The sequence below is a fragment of the Neolamprologus multifasciatus genome, chromosome 12 (assembly GCF_963576455.1).
Source record: "Neolamprologus multifasciatus chromosome 12, fNeoMul1.2, whole genome shotgun sequence".
Lineage (NCBI taxonomy): Eukaryota > Metazoa > Chordata > Actinopteri > Cichliformes > Cichlidae > Neolamprologus > Neolamprologus multifasciatus.
Genome location: NC_140450.1, coordinates 17374635 through 17394206, shown reverse-complemented (window position 1 = coordinate 17394206; position 19572 = coordinate 17374635). Strand labels below are relative to the sequence as shown.

General features: G+C 38.7%; 2 protein-coding genes across 2 annotated transcripts; one reads left to right on the top strand and one right to left on the bottom strand.

The window, feature by feature from the left end:
- The first annotated feature begins 3183 nt into the window (after window positions 1-3183).
- wdr31 (WD repeat domain 31) lies at window positions 3184-15010 on the top strand. Its single transcript, XM_085179563.1, has 10 exons — window positions 3184-3512; window positions 4074-4145; window positions 4297-4429; window positions 4693-4767; window positions 4882-5026; window positions 6635-6735; window positions 6917-6984; window positions 8084-8225; window positions 8660-8822; window positions 8944-15010. The coding sequence occupies exons 2-10, from the start codon at window positions 4099-4101 to the stop codon at window positions 9138-9140; spliced, it is 1071 nt and encodes a 356-aa protein (XP_085035689.1). The 5' UTR covers window positions 3184-3512; window positions 4074-4098; the 3' UTR covers window positions 9141-15010.
- bri3bp (bri3 binding protein) lies at window positions 10095-19386 on the bottom strand. The gene is made up of 3 exons (XM_085179566.1): window positions 19052-19386; window positions 17730-17832; window positions 10095-17114 (listed from the first exon to the last, which is right to left on the bottom strand). Exons 1-3 carry the CDS (start codon window positions 19226-19228, stop codon window positions 16693-16695), a joined length of 702 nt encoding a protein of 233 aa, XP_085035692.1. The 5' UTR covers window positions 19229-19386; the 3' UTR covers window positions 10095-16692.
- Window positions 19387-19572: the final 186 nt, after the last annotated feature.

Here is a 19572-nt window from a genome sequence, read left to right as displayed (position 1 = left end):
TAGCATGGGACAGACTGACAGAAGCGAGGCTGCCATATCACGCCATCGGCCCCTCTGGCCAACACCAGTAGGCGGTAGTATTTGTCACATTAAAGTTAAGGGGGGAGAAAGAGTCCAGTGTCCCAATTGCAGAAAGGACAATATACACAGTCCAAGTCCAGACCCAGCTGTGCTGCAGGTCAGCAACACTCTCAAGTACACTGGTAACTTCAACAGGACACAGCGGTTGTCCTCCTAGACCCACCACCCTGTATGGAGTAGGTCGGCATTACCCCAGCCTCAGCAAGCTAACTCTGCCTTCAGGCTGCAGGATGCAGTAGGCCCACAGAAAAACTGTTTGTAGTGTGGGGTATAAGTAGACTAGAAAATAAGCGCAGTCAGATACACCGCCCTTCAGTTAACCCCACCTAAACGCAGCCATTGGCTCATAGTAATTGTGAAACACACACAAAACCAACTCCCAAATAAGTGCCAACTTCCCACAGCAAAACAGAGGTGAGTGCCCAGGTGATGCCACTCAGGTGATTGCATTACAGTAGCCCAAACATTATTTCCTTTAACCCTATTTTAATTTTTATTGGATTGTCTTTTACAAACTGTGGAGTTTGATTGCTTTCAGTCCTTCTGGAAATATGTCATTACTTAACAGTGAATTAAAAAGGACCACATGGTGGAGGTCCCACTTTCACAGTCTGTGGAGGCAGTGGAAATACAGTGCTTATCACTGTAATGTGTACATGAAAATTGGGTTTGTGAATGTTATATGTTAGCACTGGGAGACAAAAGAAGAGAGGCAATTGTGGTGCTATTATTTTGGTATTCCTTGAAGTATTCAGGAGAACATGTTAGATCCTTCATATCCACCACTGTGAATATGAAGGATCCCTTCCTGATTTCTTTTTTTTCTTTGCATATTTGTTACACTTGTGTTTTTCAGATCACCAAACAAATTTTAATATTAAATCAAGCCCTTGTATATACCTCAAACAATCTGGAGAGTTATGCAGCAGGTGTTATTTTTTCTGTATTTTCATTTGTTATATTCTTTTTTAAATCTCTCTTTGAAGAACCTGGCCAAGAGGATAGTAGAAGCTGTAATAAAAACAATATAAGTAAATAAACAAATTCAGCTGGCATTTAGTAAAGACATGTGAAAAGCACACATGTGAATCATGTGCAATTAGACATCAAAACCAGGAGCACCTTCAAAAGCCGTCACATTGAAAAGAAAAATAAAAAGCATAGAAAAAAGTGCTTGTATGAATGGGTGTGAATGGGTGAATAAGGCGAGTTGTGTAAAGCACTTTGTGTGCTCACAAAGAGTAGAAAACTGCTTTATAAGAACCAGTCCATTTAGCATTTACCATTGAGCAGCAAAACTATTCTCTCAATGCTATAAATAAACGATATCTTCAGTAACTGGATTTTGTCATTTAAGTAGCTCCTGAGCATACAGGAGACTTTTTATTATTCTGCCCATGAGAATGGGTTTAGAATTGAGGTCTCAAGCATTACAATGATCAAGATCTTGAGCCTAAATCTCTTATCTGCATTGTCTCCATTTTACTTCTTAATTTGAGCCATGTAGTCACGTGCCACTATCATTATCTAAAACCTTGAAATGGAAAGCATGAGTTTTAGTGGCCGTTTTCCCGAGATTTTGTGACTTTTTAACTGCCTCATAAAAAGAACTGTACAGTACACTCCTAATGCTTTCAGCAATGCGTAACATGGGTGAAGCAAATGGGCCTTGCACCATCAAGTCTGAGTTAGGGATTATAGCAAAGTGAAGCCACCTTATGCTTTTTTAAAAATTTGCCTTACTCCACTAACACATTAAAGTAATTATAGTACATGTGAGCTAAGGAACTTCAAAGGAAGAATTTCTAAGGAAGCTAAGGAATCCTCGAAACATTTTTTAAATATGAAAATATATGTAATAGCAAAGTTTGGTTGTGATCTCCGTACATACAAAGATAATGGCTCTTTAGAGAACAAAGTAAGTGAAAAAATATACACATTCATACTAGAAAACTCTTAAACATCAGAGTAACATGGATTATTTGTTATATTGTAAAAGTGTAACTATATTTATACACAATTAAGCCTTTTGCTGCAAGCAAAAAAAGTTAGAATTGAGGTCATCTCACATAGGTATTGAGCAGTGTTGATTGTAACCTAACTAAGTGGCCTATTTAGACCGTTTAAATGGGGGCGTGCCAGTGACTCAGTGGTTAATTGCATGTGATGTATTTGTTCAAATCTAGTTTATGAAGCCTCGCTGATCTGATCTTTTCTCACTGCAACTGGGAAAGAAAGGACTGAAGAAGAACCTGAATAAAAGATGTAAAAAGGAGAACTGTAAAATATTTCAAGTAGTAGAATTAATGTTATGTGTCCAGAGACCTGTCTGAGGTGTCCCAGATTTGCAGCTTGGGGAGTTTATTTGGCCTGTGCCTATAATAAATGTCTACAAACCGGCCCTCTAAAGGGAGAGTCATCCACAGGTCAGTGACTTTCTAACCTGTCAAGTTTAATTGATTTTAATGAGGAGATTTCACTTAAAACAAACCATGTTCCATGCTGCCAAACCATAATGCTTCACCAGTGTTAATTCTTCCACTAAAAGCATGCAAACTTGTATTTTGGATGGATTTTTTTTTTTTTTTGGGGGGGGGGGGGGGGGGGGGGGACTGAGAGGAGTCGTATGCTGTCTCTAGTTAAGTGTATGTTATATACACTTTATAATATCTTCATTTAGGATTTGCAATTCAACCAATGCCTCTGGGGATATATGGGGAAAAGAATAAGAAAAAAAGCCATCTTTGCTTTTGCTTTAATGTGAAAATAAAATTATTGGGGTCCACCATAGGTCTATACCACTGTAGTTTAAGTCCTGGTTTTGGAAAAGAAAATGTTCCCTCTAGGCAGTGTTTTGCATTTTTTGGTGCACATGATGAGCTTGGGCAATGGATACACTGCAGTGAGCAAAGAGGATTTTACTAAGCTACCCTGTGTTGAAATATACCCAAAAGCCAGTACATTCACCTGGATTACTCCTGAAAAAACAAACATTCCTAAAAAATTGTGTTCTTTGTGTTCATTTGTGTTCACGTTTGTCCAGTTATAGAGCAAACAGTGAACAGGCTTTTATTTTTGTAAGTTTCCGGTTACTTCCTTTTGTTTCTCACGTGACCTCGTCCTCGCCTGGTTACGAGAAAGCGTCGCCTCCTGGTCGCTACAGAGGGAGGGATGGGTGTTTTGTAGTTAAAAAGACACTTTTGTGCACTTTCCCACGCAGTTAGGGCAGCGGTCTGTCATGGCAGTGTGTGGGAAACGGTTCGCTTTTGTTAAAATAACAACTTTTCCAAGCTTTAACGCGTGCCCGTCTATGTTCTACTGCCACTAATGCATTGATCTTTCTTAGAATGACAGATAAAGATTAGTTAGCATGCTAACAAGCTAGCTCCTCAGCCTCTGCATCACACAGCGACGACACCTGCCAGTGACAGGTAAGAAACCCTGCTTCTGTGCGCTACAAGTGTGCGCGAGTCATCATCCATTTTTCAGCTTTATTAACTTAATCCACCGAGTACCGTTGCATAATGGTCGCCAGCAAAGTTCTTAGCAGGTGTTTTCCAGTGACTAATACCTTGTGACAGTAATGATGCCGCTGTAATAGGATTTGAGCCCTCTCCTTCCTGTCGCTTGTTTGTGGAGTGGAGTACACCGGGATAACGAGGGTGGGGCGTAGCTGTGCGTGTGTGAGAAAGTACTGTTTGTATTCTGTTTGCTGAATGATTTCCACCAAAATGTCACACAAGGCTTCTAACTCACTAAAAACAGACAAAGTAATTAGTTGTTGTTGTTGTTCTTTCAGCTGCAAGAGAAGCACAGAAAGTTTGTGCCTAATGTAGCTATTGCACTGCTTTGGGATAGACGATCACTAAGCGAACTGTAGGGTTGTAGTGAAGTCCGAGTAGTTATCCCTCATCATTACTACCACAACATGGGCGTTTAGTTGTTATGAAATGTGATTTTTCAGTTTGATGGCATTTCTTTGTGTGTGTCAGTGTGACTGCAGGTTCCTAGGCAGACATGGGCAAACTACAGAGCAAGTTCCGCAAGAGGTCTGAGCTCTACAGGTGAGACTTGTGCTAGGCCTTCTCTCTCTCTCTCTCTCTCTCTCTCTCTCTCTCTCTCTCTCTCTGTGTGTGTGTGTGCGTATGTATATGTATATATATATTATTACATATTAAAGTTTTTGCAATTTTATGTGTGTGTGTGTGTGTACAGGACATCTCAGGCAGAGAAGACAGATAATACCTTTGACAGTCAGGTGGTGCAGTATGAGCCTGCACATCATGGGTCCATTAACACAGTGACCACTCTCAGTCCAGACCTGTGTGTTTCTGGCGGGAGTGACCAGGTAAAGCCAAAAATTGAACTGTTGTACTGATTATTAAGTCTCTTTAAATATTATAAATGTTCAAGCCACAAATTGAACTTTATCATGGTTTTAAGTGATTTTAAATCATAGAGCTCACAGAGTAAAATGCCCAATTAAAAAAAGACTCACAATATTGGATCTAAGGTATGATACAGGTTATATTAGAAACCCATGAATTAAGGGTATAGATTTTGTGAAAACTACACTTAAACATGGTGTGATTAGCATCTCTACCTCTGTAGGCTGTGGTGGTGTACGACTGGAAACAAGGCCGGATGTGTCAGTCTTTCCAGGGCCACAACCGAGAGGTTACCAAGGTAACATCAATACTGTGTGCGCACAAACTGATAAAGGAATGACGCCTTAAAAGTATGACATGTTTCACGTTCCCCAGTGTCCTCTTATCTCCTGTGAATTTTGTCCTGTACCAGGTGATTTGTTATCCAGGTAGTACATGGATCTTTAGTGCCTCACGGGACAAAACTGTACTGATGTGGGACCTCAACCAGGGAGACGAACCTATTCAGGAATTCTGTGGGCATGAGTTGGTGGTCAATGGACTAGCTATCAGTCCTGGTACATACACACAGGCACTCACACACAATGAATCTCCTCAGACGTGAGTAAATGTTTTAAGTGTTGTCTTAAAGGTTATAGTGCTTAAGGTAAATGTACCAGTCTCTGATTTCTAGTATGTTAAAGTGCATGATAAAACACAATTAGTAAGTGTATCCTGTCATATCTTTGTACAGATAGCTTCTTATTTATCCCCAAGCATCTTTTTTGCAGTTGCAGACAATCAATTCAAGAAAAACAGAGGTACCTCAGAAGACATTTCGCAAGCACGAAATAAAAAGCAGAATTGGTGTAATTAAAACAAAAACAAAGGCAAAAAAAAAAAAAAAAAAAAAAAAAAAACCTAATTAGCTCTAGTTTTTGTTTCCAGTTCAGTTTAATTAGAGGTAACTTGCAGAATGAATTAGCTCATTTCAGTTTAGTTTTTATTGTTTGAAAATGTTTAGTTTTGGATACATTTTTATCAGTTTTAGTATTGTTTTTGGTCTTTTCTGTTGTTCACTTTTTGAACACTTTTACTATAAATGTATAAACAAAAATAAGCACATTTCATCTGTAAAGGTCTGGTCAAACTTACAGTCATGGGCGTCAATGTCATGATAAGTCTGGGCTTTTAATGATCTGCTGATGAACTGTTTTTCCAGGGTCGAGTGATTGTACAATATACATCCTTATTAACTTAAAGAATTGGGTGCTATTTGAATTTGGACATACCCAAATTGTGTTCCAAAACATCCTAACCAAATTCCTCTCATCTTAGGCTGAAAGTCTGGGTCTTCTTCTAGACGATGGCAAAGTTGTAATACATCTTAAAAACTTATGTATAATTGTTTGAACTGATGATCCTGGAACCTGCTGTTATATGGGAATGGCTCATTAAGCTTCTGGAATGGCCCTCATGAACTTAACCCTATTGAAAATTTATGGACTACGCTTAAAAGCTGAGTCTGTGCCAGGAAATCAACCAGTTTCAAAGAACTTTACCATTTCTGCCGAGACGAGTGGTTAAATATCCAGCCAGAAGCTTGTTGATGGCTGCCAAAAGTGTCTGGTCAAAGTGCACTTTCCAAGGGACATTTAACTAAATGTTAGTGGGAGTGTATTCGTATCTTTGACTCTGTGTGCATTAGAGAAAATCCAAAATAAGTTCAAACTAGTGCACCCAATGCTTGTTTTATAAAAATCATTAAACATGTATGCTGTACAATGATTCAACCTGGAATAATTAAAAGACCAAAATTACCATGACAGTCATTTCCATGTAAACTTTTGACCACAGCTTTCATGCGTGTGTTGTGTGAAATGTGACTTCTTAGCAAACCAAATCATACTGAAAGATGGAATATCCCTGAAGTGAACCTATATTCATATAGCAGCTATAATAGTTGAAGTATTACTTCTGCGTGTCCTGTGGTATGATAAATGGCTATTCTCAACTTGACTGAATAATTTGCCTTAATTAGTAGGAAAGTTAGCACTACCTGGAATGTTGGATTTTCTCATTTTATTGGAAGCAAGAGTTGTTATTTTCACTTCTGGCTGCACACCAACATCTATTTCAGGTTAACGATCTGCACCAAATATAAGTGTTTCTTTTCTGGTCGGTAGATGGAAGAAAGCTGTGCACTGGCTCTCGTGACAACTGGATGTGCCTGTGGGATATAGAATCTGCAAAATGTGAACAGAGACACAACATATCTAGAAATCTGGTAAGAGTAACAGTATTATATTTTTATGTGTTTACATCTGTGTACTAAGCATACTGAGCTGCTTTAGATAAACACCTGAGCACATGAGAGAAATAATTAGATCACCAAGCTACTTAATCAGACTTTTAGATCCTTTGTCGGCAGGGTGTAGATTTTTCCACTTTCCTGTGTCTCTTTCCAGGTGACTCATGTATGCTGGGTTCCAGCCAGCTCCTCTATTGTCCAGACCTCCGAGGATAAGACTATAAGGCACAGAAGGATTTTCTTTTGCTGTATTATTATTGAAATTCAGTGGAAATTAATTTTGTGTGCTGTAAAATATGATGATTTGTTTAAATTTCAAATGAGTGCAGATTTTTCATGTGTAATTAATAGCAGGAGTGGGATGTTTCTCATTCGGTAACACTGAAAAAGAGAAACTTGATGTCAATCTACAGCTTTTATTATTGAATTATGTGGCACAAAAAATAGATTCAGTTATGCCTTCCCTACTTTTCTCTGCTAAGTCAGTATCATGTCTGACTGTTCAATCAGTCAAAGGTGAGTTCAAGTCCCATTTGGTAGTAAAATTTGGATTGGGAAATTAAACCGTTCACCTAGTTTTTACTTTGTAGCACTTTTCCTGTCCGTGACCTGACCCCATCTCTAAATTATTGCTGAAATTCAAAAATACCTCTTGTCTTTGGGAGCTAACACGCTTTCTGCCTTTGAAATGCCATAGAAGAAAAAGATAATATTGTGAGTACACCAAGACAGCAAATCAGACAGTAACACAAACCTTAACATGAACTTATGCAACCCTTGTTATCCTGTTATTTAATGCTGAAGGACTTACTGCTGTTGTCCACATAAAGTCAGCCAAAACGTAGCTGCAGCAGCCAATTAGAGCACCAGAGACAGTATTAAGCCTCGGCATTGAACCTAAACTCACACAAAGCAATACTGCTTGTTTTTTTTTTTTGGTTTTTTTTTTTTAGTAAGGCCATAAATGTGAGTCATATATAATGTATAATCAAGGGATTTAGAAAATGTTTTAAACCAAAGCCAACATTTTTGGAGTTTTTACTGTTCAAGATCCTGGGAGAGTAAAGTGATTACAGAGCCTAACACTTAGATAACACATCCATGACCCCTTGATCATGTTGAACCCTAAGCATTTGATGCAGTTAAGACATTTAGAGACTTAGGATGTGTTCTGGGGATAATCAGCATGTGTTGCAGTTTATTTGGAAAATTCAACCTGAAAAGTAGAGGACCCTAAGGACATGCACTCTCATGTGTAAGCACAGTATTTTCTTACACGTGTGTTAAATGTCCTTCTTTAGTAATGGTTTGCTTATGTATACAGGGTGTGGGACAGCCGTGCATGGCAGGTGACCAATACTTTTCCAGCTAAGCAGTACATCCAGACCCACTGTGATGTCTCTCCAAATGGAAACTACTTGGTGTCCAGTAGCAATGGCTTTGGAGGACAGGGGTGTGAAGCCACAGTAAGACCTCTGGAGATATGTGTTTGTTGTTGTCTGTAAAGCTCTAAATGCACAGATATTGGGTAGATTGAGGCTGTCATTAGGTTATTTATTGTCTGGGTTGTATTATGTTGGTGTGAAAGACACACTAATTGGAATGAACAATTTTTTTTGCTCTGCCAGTTTAAAATTATGAACTGATGCAGCACAATTTGTTTTGTGTTTGTTGTCTTTGACTGATTTTCTTGTGGGCTTCACTTCCAACTAACAATTTAATATAGAGATTTAGAGTGAGTATAATACAAAGTAATATAGGTTAAGGTTTTGCCCTCATGAAAAACGGATCAGATTATTTTTTTCACAGTATCTCAAACACTCCACTGATTTTGCCGATGCTTTTGGAACATAAAACACTGAGATTTGTGATGGGTGGACTTGTGTCTGTGGGTTACTAGCTCTGGGACCTGCGTCAGCCTGGCTGCAAAGTTGTGGAGTACAGAGGCCACCTCCAAACCACAGCCTGCTGTGTGTTTCTCCCCATGCATCCTGGTGGCACAGCTCGAGTAGGAACATCCTCCCATGATAGCTCTGTCAAAATCTGGGATCAACATACAGCAGGTAACACCTCTACTCACTGATGAAACCATTTCAACACAAAATAAATAATGCGAAACCACTCTGCCTTTTTTATCTCTGTGCTGGCTTTGCTGCAACCTTGTCTCTCCTGTCCTCTGTTTAGTTTGTTTAGGGACGCTGTCTCTGGAAGGTGCCGGTCCACTGGTTTCGTTGGCACCGAGTGATTCCAGCAATCTGTTGTGTGCCAGCTTTAACAATGGCCTTCATCATATCCAGGTGGACCAGGGACCACAGCAGGCTCAGGGTTCTGGTGCAGGTGGTGCAGGGGGTCTGGATGTTAAAGTTGTGGCACGTTTTTGACACCCAAGAAGTGTCAGGTGTGAATTATAATGTGAACAGCCAGAGACTCAGCGAGAACGCATCGCTGGCTATGGACATCAAGTCATTTTATTTTATTTATTTATTTTTTACAGACTTTATTTCTATAAACATTTTTGATCTATTAGACTGCCATGCAGTGAAAAGAGGCGACAATAATGGCGTATGGAAGATGCAACTTTTGTCCAATACTGGCCCACCATGGATGTCCATCATAGATACTCTTCAGGGGGACTAAAAACAGGAAATCATACCTACAGTCACCACCAGAGTAACATGATGGAAGGCAGGATTTACCTGTTTTTTTATATATAAACTGCCACTTTATTTAGAAATATGTACCATGAGGGTAAACAGCCATTCCAATAGGTGATTGTAGTTTACATTGAGTGGTTCAAGTTCTTGCACAGTTAACTAAATTGCCAAAAGCTACTAGACAACCTCTTGCTGTTTTGTTTTGTTGGTCTAGGCTCTGTATACATTGACTTACTTTGTCTGACTGATGTTGTCTATTTAGCCCAAAGTAATATTTACAAAATTTTATGAGCTGCTATAGTTTGGTGCAGATGTTGTTTTGCTTTTGGGTGGTGAGATGATTGCAGTTTGGTCACCGTTTTCTACCACTGACAGTTCTGGCACTAGGTGGTGCTAATTAATCTTAACAACTGAACAACTGGACTAGTGGATTATTTTTGACAAACTGAACTGCCCAGATTACAAAGGATCAGATTGAGTGGATGTCTCATAATTAACAGTACAAGAACTTAAGCACTCAATTAAATACAAACTAATGCACGGTGAAAAGAGGAGGAGTGAACCTGCTGTTTGGTCAGTTTTTATACATCATGAGCCATGAAGGAGAATTTGAAGCCCAGAATAAGCAATCGTCTTTTGTTTATTTTTTTGCTTTGTTTTTTTGTTTGTCAGCAAATGTGATGTCAGCAAAAGAGCTTGTTTGTATGCTGATAATATTTATTAGTTTGTATTTTAACGTCAACCTGTTGGGGTTTAAAGATCAGGTCAGTACAACACCAAACTGTAACACATCTGGTTGCCATGTAAACGTAAATGGACAAAGACTTTTTTTCTTTTTAAAAAAAGATAGAGATTCTGATATTTTTATGAAAAGCAGCTGATAGTTGAATGTTTTTTGTAGAGTTAACTGTAATTTTTAAAAGTACTATGCAAACTACCAGAGTAATTCCACTTTTTTAATAAAACATTGACTCAGTAAACACGGAAAATACGAAATATTGCAAAACTAAAGTTGAAATGCTGTGCAGGCTGTCCACATAAAACTTTCCAGCAGTTACTTTAGATCTTATTTAATCAAGGCTTATGAAGAATTTAAGTGTTGCAGATGCTGAAGTACACGCTGCAGTTTAGCAACACTTTTCATAAATAACTGAACTTGTTTTGGAGATATGAAACAAACTATTTTTGTATTTACAGTGTAGATTTAAACAGTTTAAATACAACAGCATTCACCTTTTTTGTTTTACAGATCTAGATGGCCATCTGTCACAAAGACAGTTGTTGCTTAAGCTTCCAATTTAATCAAACAAAAAGGTTTTGGTCAGGGATGAGGACCAAAATGACTAACGTATAGTTTATGTGCTGCGAGATGAGTTCAGATACAACATATGGATGCTCATCTGTGGAATATACTCAGAGTCACTTTATTAGGTACATTTGTTCAACTGTGCCAGTTGGGCTGGTCTGAGTGTTTCAAAAACTGTTGATCTGCTGGGATTTTCCCACATAGCCATCACTATGGCTATCTAAAAATTGAAAATATCCAGCAAGTGGCAGCTCTCTGGGTGAAAATGCCTTGCTGATGTCAGAGGAGAATAGAGAGAACGATCTGAGCTGATAGGAAGGCAACAGTAACTCAAATAACAATTTGTTACAACCGAGATTTACAGAAGAGCATCTCTGAACGCACGACCTGTCAAACATTGAAGTAGATGGGCTAGAGCAAAGACCACACCAGGTGCCGCTGCTGTCAGCTAAGAACAGGAACCAGAAGCTACAGTTCACATGAACTCACCAAAAGTAGATAATAGAAGATCAGAAAAATGTTGCTTGGTCGGATGAGTCTTGATTTTTGCGTAGTGTTCAAATTTTAGTCTCAAAATTTGGTGTAAACAACATGTAAGTATGGATTCATCTTGCCTTGTATCCTCTTATGGTGGTATAATGGTGTCTATATTTTCTTGACATGCTTTAAGTTCCTCAGTCCCAACTGAGCGTTGTTTAAATACCACAGCCTACCTGAGTATTGTAGCTGACGACATCCTGCACCATGTCACAAAACTCAAATAAATCACAACTGCTTTCTTGAACATGACATGGTACTCAATCAGCCTCTACAATCACAAAATCTCAATCTAATAGAGCACCTTTGGGATGTGGTGAAACAGGAGATGTCGTGGATGTGCAGCCAACAAATCTGTAGCAGCTGCTATCATGTTAATATGGATCAAAATCTCTAAGGAAAGCTTCCAGCACTTCACTGAATCCATGTCATGCGGTATTAGGGCCCTTCTGAAGTCAAAAGTGACCCAGTACCAGCATAGCGTATATAATAGAGTGTCGGGGGAGTGCATGTTGGTGTAGTCTTTGCTGAAAATGGGCTTGTTCCAGATAGATGATAGGTAGCAACTAAAGATTGCAAGGAAACTAATGAGTTTCGGTGATGGATTGTTCCAAGTATGATGGATTGTTCTGTCAAAAGGTGCTAAGGAGTCCCCACAGCAGTTATTCTATCTATCCTTGGGGAAGAAAACCAGTGGTAGAGAAGGTGAGATTTAGTTTTGTTTGGATATTTGTCAAGCTGCCAGATGACTCAGTTCATTCTGTGTGTTTGATATCGTATAATACAGCAATAAAAGCATTTCATGTCATAGTGGTAAAGCTTTATTTCTCTTTGTGTCTGATGACTTTTTATCTAGGTCACAGCCTTATATTTTATCCACCACCTTGCGTAGGACTGCTTTAAATTCATCCAGGTTAATAACACGGTTATATTAAACTATTTGTAGTAATACCATGAATGTGAGAGATGCAAATCTACAAAACAAAACACTCCTGTTGGTAAAGTTTACACAGGAAAGCTGCCAAGTACAACTTCATTTTTCTCTCATCAGGCACTGGCAATTTTCTGAAGGTTATTTGTTTTGCTTAGGGTACCACGAAAGCCTGTTTTGAGATCACTGTTTCCAATCCTTACTTCACTGTTTCAGTAATGCTCTTTCCATTTGTGATGGTCATACCGGAACTATAGGTTGTTCCTGAGCACTTTCTTACAATAAGAGTATTGAGTGTAAATAGGTGCATATACAGCTTTTTACAGTATTGTGTATTTTTGCTGGGATAACTGGTGCTAAAAGTGATCATTTAATTCCCAATCTGGCTGAATGGGAGCACCTATTCCCAAACAATCACGGCCTTTTAGCAACCAAATAAAACCTTTTAGCACCACCTAGTGTCAGAAATATAATTGAAAGAGCACTTCCAGTAATTACTAGCAATACTACAATATTGAAGCAATTGTTCAGGTGAAAAATTGCAAACCAAATAGCCATTTACTTTTATCGTGTATTATGAAAGAACTGAGCATGAAGCAATGTGTTTCTCCTTCTCTCTCTCACACACACAAACAATCTTTAGATCTTAAAGTTATTAATGAATCATAAAGTGGAAGACATTCAGTCATAATCTGGTGTTTATTTAAATCTGGACCTCATTTTCACTCTGGCACAAAAAGAACTGCATCCCCACTGACAAGTTTTCATAAACACAAACATCCAAACAGAAAGTAACAGCAGGCAGAATAGTTTGGCTCTTCAAACATCAACTGAGTACAAAAATACTCATTAAAAACAAAGAAAGAAAGAAAAAGGCCTAAAATCATTAAGTGGTGATATGAAAAAGAAAAGCCATCTGCATCTACTCTAAAATCAGCAGTTACAAATAACAAAAGAAAGTAAGTGAAGTAAAAATAAAAGAAAATACATTATTGGCACGGCACAATATAAAAGCAGGCTATGTGGAAAACAGAGAAATACACAAGATACAGTACATTAAAAAGAAAGAAGTACATGTCATTCAGATGATGTTAACATGGAATAAACAGAATTTGAATGCAGCATATATTCTATGCCGAGAAGGATCTACTGGCATCTTTTGACATCTACATGGTAAATGAAGAGACATACAGCTGGCAGCAACTTAAAACATAAACAATTGCTTCCATAATATCTAAAAGGAATGGTAACACCTCCCTCTTGGAGCTGGTTTGTGAGTGTTTTCAAGATGTTAGACAGCAGTGTAAGAGCTTCTGGGTACTTTAAAGAGAAACTGTTTCAAGTTGTATCTGTTTTTAAACCGTTTTCAGTGTCTAGAATTTAAAGTCTGATAAATAGCCACCAAAATCCTGAATTCGCTCTAAACCAACCGCATGGCCTTTTCCGAATTCAATATAATACCATCATATACTAAAACCCATCAACATACATCAATATCACACACTATACCTTTATTTACCTCACATGCTGCCAGTAGTTAAACAAAGGTCACTGGCCAGACTGTTCATTTACAGCTCATAAAATGATAATTTTGTTTTAAGTACTTTAAAATTTGACTCCATGTCAGCGACACAGTGATAATGGAATGACGGGAGAGTGTCTGTCCGGCTCACGATTGTAATGATAGCAAACAGCATACACAGTTTAATCATCAGTGCAGAAGAACAACACTTATAACACAATTCCAAAAGTAATCAACTTCTGGCTATTTCAACCCCATCACACATACTTAAGGGCTCTGCCTAGGCAGTCAATAACATGAATATACTGTAATGCAATGCAACATTATAGGCATAAAAGTTAAGCATGCAGGAAAATCTCCGGTTACACGGGATATATGGGTTACCTGGGCTGGCTGATGGCACTCTGGGCAAAATAAGGAGACACTAAGAGTTTACATAGTTATTGAAGTTTGCCATCATCAGGCTTAATTCTGAGATGGAGTTTAATGACAACCTAAACTCCATGGGAATTATCACACAGCGCTGGGAATCAGCTAACAAGTTCATTTTTCTATACTTGGCATAAAATTACACAAGATGAGATTTTCATGGTATAACAACCTACAAAGAAATCATGGTTTCAAGGTACAGAGTTATAGTGTATCGGTTTGAAGAAAAAACTAAACAAAAACAACCCTTAAAAGTACAGTAACAGACTTCAAAATAAAAGTAGTTGGTGGGTGGAGCTTTTCTCCCAATAGTATATAAGCAAATACAAATTGTATGATAAAGTCCACTATATAGGGTGTTTAAAAAAAAAGAACCATCCAATTCTAACAGCTATATTCTTTAAAGATATACATACAGGAGACAGCAGTAAATTTTAAAATGTATGGCTGAATTTAAAGTTTTACATAGAAAACCTACAATGTTCACAAGTGCTCAACATGTCCCCCTCTGGACTCACAGCATACGATAGTCAAATTCATCAACACACTTTTGCGAAAATTCAACTGGAGCCACTGCTGTTGGCAGTTGTACCAGCAACCGCGTAAAACTCATGAATCCCTTCTCTCTAGCAGTACGTTTTGATTGTTACCTGTGAACACCTACGGAATTAAAGCACTTTTAAATCGGATGATTCTCTTTGATACACCCTGTATACTGTGAAGCCAGAAGGCCACTGCAACCCTGACCAGTTGATACAACACCTTTCATTTACAATGCATGTCATAGCACCCACACTATTGAGAGAAACGAAATTACAGCCCACTACATATACTGGTAGTTGTTAATCAAAATGATTAACACAATCATGATGTTTGATGTATGAACATAAAAAAAAAAAACATCAGCACCACCACCACCTCCAAAAAAAAGATCTGCACAGCATTAGGGTCATTTGTTATAACAAAACTGTGATTACGGAGTTCAGATTTAATAACTTTAATTTAGAGTAAAGGATGTTGGGACATTATTAAGGAAGACATGCTATAAACAGACAAGCAGTGTAGGGGACATTCTCTTACACCAATCCATGGTAAGAAATGAGATGAGAGAAAACCACCTTCAGAAATATACAATTAAAAGAAAAAGAATAAATCAAACCAATTAGTGAGAGCTATGGTGATGCAAACTAACAATGTACCCAAAGCATTACTTTTTAACACAACATTTTAGTGCATGAATCAGGCAGGCTGGTTTTAAACTACCATTAAAATACTCATAGGAGAAATAATCACTTTCATATTAGTTTCAAAAGCAGGGTTAAGTAATATCCAATACAATTTTTTCCCAGCAGTATTAAAGGCACTAAAACCTTTTTAATCTGCAAGTTCAGGTCAGATCCTATTACAATTGATTAAAAATTCTTACCATAACAGATGCGTCTGTGTTGAGACAGTTTACATATTTAGGAGGATTAGCTACAGTTCAGATCACCAAAATAACTCCATGCTGGCATTTAAATAAAGAGTAAAAGGCTAGATTTAAACTCCAGCATTTCAACACAAAGTATTCTAAGATGCTGGAAAAAATGAGAAGTCACATCTGAATTGTGAAGAGACCAATACATGATTTTAGCATACTTGATATCTCATTTGAGTTCAACATGTGTTGGGTGAGTCCCTGAGATATTGCTGCCTGTCTGGTGTTGACTTTTTATACAGTGTTTTTCCATTTCACAAGGTTGCCCCTCACACATGCACACAAACACACACACATATTCAAGTAGGTCACTGAACTGCATCTACACACATATTCAAGAAAAAGAGGTCCTGATGTCAAGCTTTTGTCACTATGAGGTGGTGATTCAACAAACTAGATCTACATTTCAACACTTTGGATGGAAAAATTGAATAAATAAATCTTGCTATGGACAACTTTCCAACATCTGGAATATACATATTAGAAACAACAATGCCCCCCGGTACCACACACCCTACGCCCTCCTATAGCAGTAGCTTCAAAAAAAAGGGGAAAAATGTTTTTGTGGACAAGAACTGAGACTTAACCCCCAGGTCATTTACAAGGATCAAATTAAGTAAATATATGTAAAATATGCTTATTAATCAAGCACAAGCATTGACAGTGCCTAAGCAAACCTTACAAATTTAAAATAGAGGAGTTTCGTAAAAGTAGCTGAGGTGTAGAAGTAGGCTAGCATTTAGAAAACCTCAGACATCCCCCGACAACTTCCTCAGAGATTTAAAAAAACCTTCCAAAACTTTGAAAAAAAAAAAAAAAAAAAATCAAAGGAAAAAAAAAGTTGTTTGGTTTTGTGCAAGCTCCAATTCAACAGTTTCTCTTGTTACCCAAATCAATTCAAGCCATTAAAATACTGTTTTCATTTGTACTTTTGTCCCCAACTGTCAACAGAGTTGTAAATACAGTAGTTTTGGTGCTGTAGGTGTGTGTAGGAGACAGTATTCTCTTATCAAATACATCAGTTTTTCCCCTGGACCCACCCCCCCAAACTCATCTTTGTTTCAACCTAAAATGTGCCTACTGGTCTCCGGTGCGTTCAATGGTGTCTATTACACGACTCAGCCTGATATTGAGCAGCCTGATCTGAGTGTCCAGGTGGTCGATTTTCTCTTCCAGTGAACCCGCCCCACCGCCACGGCGCCAGTATGCTCCCACAGGGCCTGTCATGAAGTACACGGCCATGATGAAGCACAACGGGAGCACTGCGCGCTCAGGGTCACCCTCAAACTTCTGCAGGATGTAGAGGCAGGATAGGGCGAAGAGAGTGACGCGGGCTAGCCAGAAGAAGCGTCCAAACACAGCGTGCAGCAGGTAAAAGAAACCCCCCAGGACCATAGACAGGAACCAGTAGGCCAAGAGCACAGCGGCGACTAGGAGCAGGGCACGTGCTGGGGAGTTGGTGAGAGATGTGGGGCTGAAGTAGTGGCTGAGGTTTGAAGCTACATGTGTACAGGGAGAGAGGGAGAGACACGAGAGGAAGTTAAAATTGTTAACTGTTTCCAGAAGCATGTATAATTTCAGATGCGAACTAGGAAGATGAATTTTAAACATACAGTGCTGTTGAAAAGTATTTATGATTTTTGTCACACTCACATGTTTCATCAGCAACTTTGTTTCTCATCTGTTATTGAGTTTCTTTAGATCATGATGATGTGTTGCTTTTTGAGATCCTTTAGCAAATTTCACTTTGCCAGACAGTTTCTATTCAAGTGATTTCTTCACTCAACACATCTGGCAATATTTAGGCACAATTACTTTTACACACAGGGCCAGGCGGGTTTGGATAGCTTTTTCCTCTTAATAAATAAAATGAAATAATTTAAAGAACTGCATTTTTTAGTTACTCTGGTTGATATTAATATTGTCTAATATTAAATTTAGTTTGATGACCTGAAACATGCAAGTGTGGCAAGTATGCAATAAACTAAGGGATCTGGAAGGGGACAAATATTTTTTCATGGGACTGTACGTCTTGGCATTTTTCATTTTTTACCTGCCTTCATCATTCGGACATTCCTAACTGACATGTCCTAAGCAGAAATTTGTAGACTTACAGTCAATGCCCATCACATCCAGCAGATCTGACCAGATCTTCCAGATGGTGTCCAGGAAAGAGTCCACTCCATGGACAAACCTCTCCGTTGCTTTGGAGAAAAACTATGAGAAAATAAACAACCAATAGCAAAAACAGGGTGAGAAATACTGTCCATGTACTGAGTGCATCATTGTCTCCTATGAATTATGGCAGTCTGTTGGTCAGACTACAATGTGCATTTCCCAACTATTAAATAAAGCAGTGCTTTGGTGGCTTTTCAGTCCATAACCTATATTATGAATGATGTTGTCCTCATAGGGACTCAGTATGCAAAGAACTGCATTAAAACCAGGAAGGGCAGTTATTGGGGTGTTACAACTTTTGATCTGGCAGTGACCCAACACCATGGTCTCTGTAGCTATAAATCAAACCCCTGTTTACCAACTCTCCAGGCAACCGACTATTTTTCACTCTCAAATGGACAGGTCCCTAATGTGTTGATATAACAGTGGCCATACAGGATTATCATTACAGCAGCAGGTGCTTTTATTACACCGTGAAAGCAGTGTTTCCATAAGAACCCTTTGGCTGCCCTTTTTAGTAACTCTTTTTCACAGCACACATAAACATTGCTGGAAAAGTCACAGGTGCAATGAAGCATTTACAGCTGTATTTAAGTAGTCACAAAGGCTGATGTAAGTATCAGAGACAGTGGTTTAACATACACACATCACTGTCTTATGCCATAACTTTAATCAGGCACTCATTATTTGCATGTTCATCAGGTAAGCAGATGCACACTAAGACATGAAGCTCCATGTTACGTCTACAGGAAAAACTACTCAACTCAACATATCTGACTTAATTACGCTTTGGCGGCTAAATGCAGGAAATAACATCACATTTCAAAATGCAGGAAATGCCGCAGGGCCAATGAGATCACATGAGCAGGCCCCAGTAGTTCCTTAATAAGAGCAGATATCTAATACATAAAGAAACATAAAGGCGGTTATGTTGTGAATCAATGAAGCTATACTTATTTTATTAAAATTTAGATTCACTCATTCGTGGCTTGATTTGGCTTCACACACAATACACAAGAATGCAAGAATAGGAAGCACATTTTTGTCTTTACTACGATTTTATACCCAGGCTTTTTCTACCGACTTAAACAGAAAAGGGGGCGATAAAGGCTTTTTTTTTTCCAAAATGGCATCCGTGGAATTATTAACCAGGCCTTTTCCTGTTCGCCATGCTTGGACCACAAACCGTAATGGCAGCTAAGATAAGGCTCGTGAACAAAGCCAGCCCCCGACTTAGAATGATATTGGCCTAACTGACCTTGTATAACCCTCTAATGTTGTCCTCTCCGAAGACGCTGCTCAGAGTCTGATAGATGCCGTTAGCTGCCCGTCGGAAGCTGTTCTGGTTGCTGGTCCTGCTCCTGCCCGATTCGGCTTTTCCCAGCAAAGACGCGGAAAGCACCAAGAAAAACACGAAAAACCTGATTCTTCCCATAGCCCCAAGTGCCGAGGGTGTCAAAAGTAAATGTGTATCAAAAATTTTCACTTAAACGATGAATAAAATTGGGTAATTAGCTGCCGAAAGCGACACCTTGCCGGGCGACGACAGACACTGGCCGTGACGGTGGAAATAACTTGTGGCGCTTTCACGGACGCTTTGTGAAATGCTCGATCTTCGCCTTTACTTGCCATTTGGGAGACTTTAGTAAAAGATTACCTGCAGAGTTGATTAATACATTTAACACCCTTTAACACGGCTTTATTTTCTCAGATAGAGAACAAATATATGAACTACAGTCCACTAAAAGAATAAAGAAATCGTTTTTAGTGGGAATTAGT